General features: G+C 45.5%; 1 protein-coding gene across 1 annotated transcript; it reads left to right on the top strand.

Annotated features, from left to right (window-relative positions):
* Positions 1 to 343: 343 nt before the first annotated feature.
* On the top strand, positions 344 to 3,447 carry Oaz3 (ornithine decarboxylase antizyme 3; the record flags this gene model as incomplete). Its single annotated transcript, XM_051156877.1, is given in 6 exon segments — positions 344 to 519; positions 1,056 to 1,115; positions 1,117 to 1,195; positions 1,805 to 1,980; positions 2,399 to 2,484; positions 3,212 to 3,447. Coding segments are annotated over 6 exon segments (711 nt in total), but the record flags the coding sequence as incomplete, so codon positions are not given.
* Between the last annotated feature and the right edge of the window lie 7,253 nt (positions 3,448 to 10,700).

The raw sequence follows: 10,700 nt of genomic DNA, 5'->3' as shown, positions 1-10,700 counted from the left end.
GGGCCTGGAGGCTTACTGAGCCATCAGACACTAACTCCACAGTTGCTGGATTCAGAAGTGTTCCCGAGGGAGAGCCAAGGAGGTAGGCACAATAGAGCTAGGCAGGGCTGTTTGTCAACCAATATATACGTTTGAAACGATTTTGACTATCAATATAGCTGTACGGTGGTATACTAGTTGAATATGAGCCGTGGTTAATGAGCCAGGATGTGGGTGGAAATGAAGTGACATAAGCAGTGACCCCTTGTCTATGTCATAGTGCCTGCCAGGTCACAATGGACAAGGCTGCTTGAAACTCTGCCACTCACCCTCCGAACCTCACTTTGCCGCAGGGAGGCACTGAACAGAGAAACTGCCTTGTAACAGGTCCCGCCCCTCTCTCTACTCCCTTTCTTATATCAAGAGGGGAAAAACACGGAACTACCTCTACCCCATCTGGTCACCATACGCCTATTACCTCTACTGTTACAAATACCGGATCACCCTCCGGGAGAAGATGCTGCCTTGTTGTTACAAAAGGTACTTGTTTTCATCTTTAATGGTTGACATAAAGTATAAGGAAAGAGAAACACATTGAAAGAACCTCTTAAGTGGCAGGGTAGAAGCCTGGCATGAATTTGTATAAATTTTTCTCTTCCTTCCCTCCTTCCCTCCTTCCTTCCTTCCTTCCTTCCATCCGTTCTTAAGATTGATTTTATTATGTATACAATGTTCTGCCTGCCTGCCAGAAGAGGGCACCACCGTGTGGTTTCTGGGAATTGAACTCAGGACCTCTGGAAGAGCAGACAGTGTTCTTAACCTCCAGGCCACCTCTCCAGCCCTGTATAACTTTTTTGTTTGGTTGGCCTGGAAAAGTAAGCTCGTCCGTAGGTAGAACAGGAAACAGTGTTGACGACGGGCCCTGCGCAGCTGATGTCAGGAAGCATCCTCACCCATGTACGTCCTCACCCTAGCCTCTGAGGCTGCGCAGCTGAGGTCAGGAAGCTACTTTCCGTGTACGTCCTCACCCCAGCACTGAGCTGGCACACTGACCTGGCTTCTTCTCTCCCAACAAGCATCATTTACAAGGAGCAGGAGGACCTGACTCTCCGGCCCCGTTGCTGCCTCCAGTGCTCCTGAGTCCCTAGGAGGCCTCCAGGTGGGCAGGAGCACTGAGCAGGAAAAAGACCACAGCCAGCTTAAAGAGCTGTATTCAGTAAGTAGACTGTGAACTGCTGACATGCCGGGGTGGGGGGCACTCTTTGGTTTTTTTAATTCTGTGGGAGCATTAGCTAGGTGATAGCCATAAAATCCAAGAATAGGCAGGACTCTGAGATCATGTGTAAAATCTGATTTCTAGATGGATTCTAGCCCACATATCTAAAAGTCATATAGCTGGTAGCAGATGCCAGGAAGAGAAGTAGAGTAGAGGCATATCAGATTGTAGGGTTCTCGGGGATATAAAGTAGTTTAGAACCGTGCCTGGCAGTAAAAGGCCCGTAACCCCAGCTTCTCGAAAGGGCTACCTAGGATACAAAGCGAATGCAAGGCTTGCCTCAGCAACTTAGCAAGACCTTCTTCCCGAACTCCACAAAAAATAGTAAAAGTGGGGCTGGGGACATAGCATGAACTCCCCAGTACTAGAAGGTGCTCCAGGTACTCAGCACAGGATGGCTATGCCTAGGACTGAGGAATATTGTCACATCTCTTAGGGTTCCGACTTTCCCCTGCCTCTCCTTGGTTCTTCAAAAGCACCCCACGTTGCCCTCGACGCGATTTGAAGATTTCACGAGCACCGATTACTTCAATGTTCTTTCTTTTCCAGGCTGGAAACCTGACAGTGCTATCAACTGACCCCCTGCTCCACCAAGATCCAGTTCAACTAGACTTCCACTTCCGTCTCACGCCCCATTCCTCGGCTCACTGGCACGGCCTTCTGTGTGACCACCAACTCTTCCTGGATATCCCGCAGCGGGCCTTGGATCGAGGCAACCGAGAGAGGTGAGGAGCTGGGTGGGTGTGGGGAGGAGACGGGGCATTTCCTCCCTTTGTCATGTCACAGTGACTCAGACGCTGGGTCAGACACACTAGTAGCTCACAGACAAGGTCTTGGGGTTCAAGGAATATTTTTAAGGTTGAGGGCCAGTTGCTGGACTCAGACTCAGGAACACCAAAGTGAGGACCCCAAATAGTTGAATGCTTTCCAGCTGCTCAGCAGTCCTTTCCTGCATGACCTTCTGTGACGTTCACCTCAGTCAGGTGGAATCCCTTGGCTTCAGAGAAGAGCTCCCAAACTCCCATAGTGACTTTTAATTTCCCCGTTTCAGTAGGTAGAGAGCAGACACTTAGCAGTGTATCTCCTGCCCTGTCTGTCTAGATTCTGAGTTAGCTGGGCATTAACTTTCTCTCTGGCCTCTAGTTTAACAGCAACGCTTGAGTATGTGGAGGAGAAGACCAATGTGGACTCTGTGTTTGTGAATTTCCAAAACGATCGCGAGGACAGAGGTGTGTGTCCCCTCTGGCATTTCAGCACCCCACCCCAACTCCTACTGCAAGGGAAATTGAGGCACACAACATTCAGTCCTATTACAAGTGGATTAACACAAGGCCCCTGAAGGTGGTGTCAGACACAAGGCTGGGAGCATAGAGAAATTATAGAATCCATTCAAGGGACATGGTGGCCTATGAAAGGAAGTGAAGCAAATGGGTCAAGCCTTCACCGCAGGGATGAGACATGTATGTGTAGGGCTAGGAGGACAGGATTTATACATTTAACCAGATGCAGTATGCGACTGCTCACCTCTCAAGAGTTTCCATTCTGTTGGATATAAGGCAAGGCAAGCTGGGTATGGTGGTATAAGCCTATGATCCTAGCATCTGGGAAACTAAGGCAGGAGAATTCCACATGCAAGGCCACATTGGCTACGTAGTGAGATTTCATCTCGGACCCAAAACCCAAACGGAATACCATCATCGCAGCAAGTGCTCGACTGATCACATCTTAAATCTGGGAGGAAGGGTTCTCATTCTCGCCTTGCAAATGAGTAAACTGGAGACCTGAAAGGTTAACTAAGACGTTAAAGTGGGTGTTAGAGGGAGGGTATAGAGCCTGTCTTCAGCACTCCAACGCACACCGTAAGCCTGCACCGCACTGCTTTCCAGAGTCCCTCTCTGCAGTGTAGGGGCTGAGCGTAGCATGTGTGCTCACACCGTCTTTTCTGTTCCTCTGCAGGTGCCCTGCTGCGAGCCTTTAGCTACATGGGCTTTGAGGTGGTCAGACCACATCATCCCGCCCTCCCCCCTTGGAACAATGTCATCTTCATGGTGTATCCCCTTGAAAGGGACCCTGGCCAGCCTGGCCAGTGAGCCTCCCTAAACCCTCCATCTCTGTGAGGGGCCGGAAACCTCAACACACGGGACTCTGGGGCCCAGGATGTGATTTAAGATACTTGCATCCTAGGAAATAAAGGGTAGTGCAATCAAAGTGTTCACTGTTTCTTGGGGGGAGGGAACCTGTTGGAGTGGAATATGAGCCTTATACAGATAAATTCACTACAGGACATAACTGAAAAGGTCAGAGGCAGGGACCTCAGTCAGACATGGGAGGGCCGCTTTTGCCTTCTTATCCCTAACCCACTTTTCTATTCCCATTTACTGAGTACCTGCCAAGACCAATCACCAGTCAACTAGAAAGCTCAGAAAGACTTACCCTTGCTAGGATGCACTTATACATTTTAATTTAAACTAGAGACAAGTGCCAATTTCTTCTCTTTGGATGTGGAGAAAACCAGAGATAGTATGTACATCCTAAGGGAAGACTTACAAGAGAACAGAACATTCCAGATAACAGCAAGTACCGGGTTGTATTAGAAAAATGGCAGGGGACTCATAGCATAAGATACAAACTGATGAGTCATAATGGACACATTAAAGGACGTGGAGGTGGCTTTTTTTTTTTTTAAAGACATGGTCTCTTGTGGCCCAGGTTGGCCTCAAACACACTAGACAGCAGAGAAGGACCTCAAGTCAATTCTTCCATTTTTACCTCCCAAGTGCTGAGAACAGGTGTGTACCACAATTTTTTTTAGACTTACATGTATGAGTGTTTTGCCTACATGTATATATGTACACTATCTGCGTACCTGGTGCACACAGAGATTGGAAGAGAGTACTAGGTCCCCTGGGACTGGAATGACAAGATTGCAAGCCACCATGTGGGTGATGGGAACTGTACCTGGGTTTTCCACAAGAGCAGCCAAGTGCTCTTAACCTCTGAGCATCTCTCGAGCCCCACGTGATCGGTTTTAATAGGTGTTTATGTCCCTGAAGGAAAGGGGCACTGAGGAAACTGAGGACCCAGTGGCCTCCGGAGCCTGCTGTGTAGGAACTCGGACGCCAGGCTGAGCCCGCGTCAGTGGTTTCGGAACCTGAAACTTGAAGAGGAGCCTGCCTAGGTTCCTCCAAAAGGGTAAGAAATGCTCAGACTGCCTGCTCCCTGGGGTCTTTCTGCTAACTGGCTCCAAGAATTTTGAACTTAGGCTGTGGCGAATGACACAGAAGTGCTACCCACTGAGCTACGTCCCTAGTCTCCTCTTGCTTCTTGAGACAGCATCTTCGTAAGCTGCTCTCTCAAATACCTTGCTCAGGCAACACACGTAATTACACTCTCCTGCCTTGGCCTCCAGGTAGCAGGGCTTGGAGGCCTGGTATGTGGCCGCTAACCCTAGAGTTTAAAGAGGCCCACAGAAGGCACCCGTGGGCCTTGCCTTGTTTCCTAAAGTTCACTTGTTGTATCACTGTGCGTTAATTTTAAGTTGTAGTGGATGTACACATGTGTTTTTGTTTTGATCCCAAGTGTGGGATGGGGAGCAGACTTGTGAGAGAGCAGGTGATGTTTATCCACTAGAAGATGAACTACCTCATGTGGGGGCTGGTTTTTGCCAGCTGAAACATTTCTTATTACAGACTCAGGAGATATATATATGAGCCCAAAACAGGAGGCGGGGTGGAGGCTTTTTGGGTCTTGGTATTGTTTGGCTGTTCACTGCTCCACTTCAAGACGCTCCTAGAGAGAGCAGCTCCAGAGAACGCTTCCGGGCTCCAGGTTCCGGCTGCTGTTCCAGGTTCCAGCAGCAACTTTGGTGGAATTGCTGACTATGCAAGGGGAATCGCTCCCAGGAACTGAATCCAAAAAGGTCTACTTTTCCTGTTCCCCAAAACCGCTTTTCCTTCTTATCTAGGGTAGGTGGGTTGGAAGGGAGGTGTAAGAATTACAGAACCCCAAATGAAATAAGGTGGGAAAGGCTGAAGCCTACAGGTGGCACCCAACGTGCTTTGGGCAGAGTGGGAAATTAGCTTCTAATGTTGTGGAGGAAGATACACAGATGCTTTTCAGGGTGTCAGCAAAACCACAGCTGCTGTTGCAAAGTTCTTTCCTGCTTTACAGCCAGAGGGAATTTTCTGCTTTTTCTTTGTCTTTTTACTGTATTACATTTTTAAAAAGATTGGAGGAAAGACCGATAAGATACCCAAACCGTAAAGGTCAGTAAATCCTATCGTTCTGGAAAGGATTGCAGAGTTGGCTGTAAAACTAGAGAATTTGCGGGTAGAGGTTGAAGCATGTGGAAAGCAAAAAGCGGTGTTGGAAAAGGGGAAACACCTGGTACCCGAGAGCCAGTGTTTCCCACAATCGCCGCCCAGCTCCGCTCCAGAGCACCAGCTTGTGGAAGGGGGCGGAAGCTGGAGGGTGTAAAGATTCTAGAGGAATGAGAAAGCAGACAGGCCAAAGGGCTGTGGAGACAAGTGCTCCAGTAGAGGAATTCTCCCGGGCTACACAGACGCCATCAGCTTTTCCAGTGTTTGTGCAACATATCCCTGCTAGTGGTGGTGGTGAGGCTCATGAGATGGGATGGTGTCCAGGAGATGAGCCAGATTTAAGCATTTAAGGAGTCTATTGCACATTTTGGAACTCATTCATCTTTTGTTAAACAAATGTTAACTAACTGGGCTCCGAAGCATAGACTCATTCTCCAAGACTGGAAGGCATTGGTGTCCGCTGTGTTAGAAGCCGCTCAACCGTTACTGTGGAGGGAATACGACTTGGCCGTTGGTGGAAGCAGCAGTCTTGGAAGCAGCAGTCTTGGCGGGCTGTTTTGAGACACCCGGGATACCTCACTGAGATAAACACTGTGATGGACTGAGAGGACCCGTCCTGGGCACGGAATTAAGAAAGAGGACCAGGGATTCCAGTCAGGCTAGTGTGTGTGTGTGGGGGGGGGGGGGTTGACTGCAGGCTTGGACCACAAGGAGGGGCGGATTGTTTCCATGGGGAGAGGATCTGCTTACAGGCCCCGAGACGCCTAGGGACTCATCCCATGAGGTTTATTTTTGTTCTTTTTAGCCTCCTTTCCCTCTTGCTTACAGTAGTCAGGCTATAAGGAAGATAATTTTGTTTACTAAATGCATAATAAAACCTAATTGTTAAGGAGCAGAGCCAACAGGTCACAGTGGATATTGTGGTGGAGAAATGAATCCACTGAGAATAGAACAACAAAAAATAACAAGGGTGCTAATTGTTGAAGATCAATTGCTTGGTGAAGGGCGTTCTGCTGACTTAAGAGAACAAACCAGGTCTGAAGATGTAGTAATTGAACAATGTCGTGTTGCAGCCTTAAGAGCTTGGGACATGGGTGAGGAGCCTGGTGAAGCCACCACTTCATTTACTAAGGGGCTGGAGGCCCTGGAGAAGCCTTCACAGAATTCCTACAGAGATTGGGTTCATCTCTAGATAGAGCCATGCCAGGTCCTGAGACAGGCATTGACACTGTTCATGGCGTATGAGACTGCGATTACTGAGTGTAAGAGAGAAATCAGACCATTAAAAACACGAGGAGCCCATTAGACGAATGGATAAGAGAGACAGGTGATTTTAGCTCTCAGGAGCATCAAGCCAGCATCATAGGACAAGCTATAGCTAGGGGTCTCAGATATCAAAACACCCAGCACTTTAATGTGGTAAACTTGGCCATTTACAAAGGTTAAAAGTTCCAGACCTCAAAGCCAGGTGTGGTGGCGTACGCCTTTAATCCCAGCACTTGGAGGCAGAGGCAGGTGGATCTCTGTGAGTTCAAGGTCTACAAAGTTCCAGGACAGCCAGCGCTATTAAACAGAGAAACCCTGTCTCAAAAAAAAAAAAAAAAAAAAAAAAAAAAAGTTGCAGCCCTCTAACTAACAGGAGCACTCACTCTGGAGTAACCGGTACTCGGAGAAGAGTACAAGGAGCCGTGGTGGTGATGATGTGCCAAGACTCCCATGGGGTTGTAGCTGCTGCGGGAAGGGAAAACATTGCTCTAGGGATTGTCAATCCAAGAGAGACCTAAGAGGTAATCTCTTGCCATTGGGAAATGAAAGGAGGGGCCTGTTAGCTTGAGGCCCCGCAGCAAACAATAAGAGCTGTCTTTCTTTGGTCAAGGTAACAAACTTGCAGGAAAACGAAGACTAGGTATCGATGATTTAATGCATGCTACTGAAGGCAGCCCAGCTTTGGGTCTGGCCTCAGATAAACTCCTTACACTATCCCCAAAGTTTGAATGTTACAAAATAACCACTGGTGTCTACGGTCCTTTACTTTCACTGTAGGAATAATCCTGGGAAGAAGCAGATTAACTTCTCAATACTTCATTGTGCGTCCGGTCTCATAGATGGGGACTGTAAGGAAGAAGTTAAACTCCTGGCATATGTAAAGAAGGGGATGCAAATTAATGTAGGGGATAAAATCGCTCAGCTGTTACTGTTTCCTTACATCAAGGGCAAAGCCACTCCTGTAGAAAGAACAGGTCCATTTGGGAATACTGGAAGACGGGTGTTCTGGCAAACAGTGGTTAAAGACCAGAGACCTAGATTAATGGTACCAATGAGTGGTGTTGAAAGAGAAGGAGTCAGTGGATACAAGAACAGACGTTATGATCCTTTCTCAAGGATTGGAAGCCAGACTGGACACTTCAGAAGATTTATAGACAATTTATATGAACTGGTAAATTATCTCAAATAAGTGTGTGGGACCAGAAGGGCAAACAGGGAAGCTGAGACCTTGTGTGGCTGACCCATAAATTTATGGGGAAGGGATCTTTTACAGCAATGGGGTGCTCAATATTCCTGTAACCACAGAGACAGACAATGATGAAATTACGAGTGAAATGGCTCCTGAAGAAGGTATTGGTAAGTGTAATCAAGGGCAATCACAAGCTGTGCCCATTGCCCAAACACACAACTTCACAGGTATTGCGTTTCCAAATTTATTTAAAAAGACCACTGCTGATATACCAACAGCCTTGCCCTTAAAATGGCATTAAAGGGGGATCCCGATTTAAACAGGTGTCTAATGGCTGAAATAGAAAAAGCTAATTCTGGTAGAACAAAGAATACAAGATGCGTATGTGGATAGGCCTGATGCTAAGCTTGACTGTAGTTTGGTTATTTTGCTTTCAACTCCTCCTACTGGGCTCACTATGCAGAGGGAAGATAAAATCATGGAATGGATTTTCTTAGCACATAAAGTAAAAAATTGAAGACATACATAGAAAAAATTTCTGAATTAGTTATAAATGGTAGAATAAGTCTGCATCAACTGTCAGGAACAGACCTGGCAGAAATTGTAGTGCCTCTTACTAATGATTATGTCATTGTGGGTAATCAATGAAGATTGACAAAGAGCTTGTAGTAACTACTTGGGAAAAATTAGTAACAAATACCCCAAAAGCAAACGTATACAGTTTATAAAAAGAACTAATTGGATCCTTCCTTGTATGGTAAAGAGAACACCAATTCCAGAGGCATCAACCTTCTATACTGCTGCAAACAGGATGGGAATGGCAGGTTATAAGTCAGGTGAAATAACTAAGGCAGTCAAAAGTCCACACACCTCAGTACAAAAATCAGAATTGTGTGCCATCCTTGTGGGGCTGTTAGATTTTCCTGAATCTCTTAACATAATTACTGACTCTCAATATGCAAAAAGAGTTGTTTTGCATATAGGAACTGTTGAATTTACTCCTGATAACTCAGAATTGACTTTATTATTTATGTAATTGTAACAGGCCATCAGAAGTAGAAACTATCCCTCGTATATTACTCATATTTGGTCTATATAGGATTATCAGGCCCACTGGCACAAGGAAATGAGGAAATTGACCAATTACTAATAGGAAATATGTTAGAAACCTCAAAATTTCATGAAAAGCATCAATGTTAACAATAAAGGATAAAAGAAACAATTATCACTTGGCAACAAGCCAAGGACATAAAAAGTGTCCTGCATGTTCTTTGTATAACCAAACTCCATTGTCTGCTGGAAGTAACCCCAGGGGTACCAAAAGGAATAAAATCTGACAGGTAGATGTAGTTTATTTTTTAAAATTTGGAAAACAAAGGTACATATATCGTACCATTGATACATACTCAGAGTTTCAATGGGCATCTTCAAGTTCTGAAGAGACTGACTGTGTAATTACACACTTATTGGAAATAATAGCAATTATGTGAATACCTGCACAATTTAAGACTGGCAATGCTCCTGCATATGTATCCAATAAGATGAATTTTTTTGCACATTACTGGTATACCACACAATCCTACGGGACAAGCAGTTGTAAAGAGGAATAATCGTATCTTAAAAGAGATGCTTATTAAACAAAAAGGAAGTGTAAAGACACCCAGGGACGGATTAGATAATGCTTTGTTGATTTTACATTTTCTTTAAAAAAATTTGTTTTTATGTGTGAGCGCTCTACCTGTATGTACACCTGCAGGCCAGAAAAGGGCATCAGATAATATTACAGATGGTCATGAGCCACCATGTGGTTGCTGGGAATTGAACTCAGGTCCTCTTATGCTCTGAGCCATCTCTCCAGCCCGACTTTAAAATTCCTTACTGTTGGTGAAAAGGGAACAACAGCAGCTGAGAGACATTGGGTAAAAACTGAGGAACGAGGACAACCAACATATTATAAGGACGTGCTGACAATGCACTAGAAAGTTGCAATAGTTTGAGATGGGGACATGGTTATGTATCTACAGGGAGAGAAAAATATTGTCACCGACAAAACTTAAAGATTAGATCTGACCAGGAAGACCTCCTACTACCTTAAACATGAATGTGTTCCATATAGCAAGGGAATCTTGGTCCTCATGACATGACATCCTTTTATACAGCATAGATATTACAGCGCAGACATAAGTTGATGCCTTACACCTGCTCAAAAATAGGGCCGACATCTATCTTTAATTTGTACACCTTGCATATTCCATATATGTGTAGAAATGTACCTATACTAATACTTTTTAAAGTTTGCTTATTTTTCAGAGCAAAAAACCAGATAATTATGAAGACAAAGCAAGTAGCCCAGGTGATTCAACCTGAAATACTGCCTCAGCTAGTTTTCTCAAGAATTTGCATGCATGTCAACTTTAAAAGGGCTAGCCCAAAGGATCCATCCCAAAAAGACTGGGACAGAAACATACAGCTGGTTTTTCCAGTGCCTGGCTAATATCTTCTTTTTCTAAGAGCACCCAAAATACATTTCTACCCTAGACAGCAAAAAGTAATAGTGAGATCATGACACCCCTGTTCCCAATAGGTAGGGTTGAGTGTGTTTTACCAATGTTTGTTATTGTCTGGGGGGGGGGTTGGTTATAAGTTAGTAAAGGTTACATTTAGGGACTTC

The sequence above is a fragment of the Acomys russatus genome, chromosome 15 (assembly GCF_903995435.1).
Source record: "Acomys russatus chromosome 15, mAcoRus1.1, whole genome shotgun sequence".
NCBI lineage: Eukaryota > Metazoa > Chordata > Mammalia > Rodentia > Muridae > Acomys > Acomys russatus.
The sequence above is the reverse complement of the archived record's forward strand: the minus strand, read 5'-3'. Positions and strand labels throughout refer to the sequence as shown.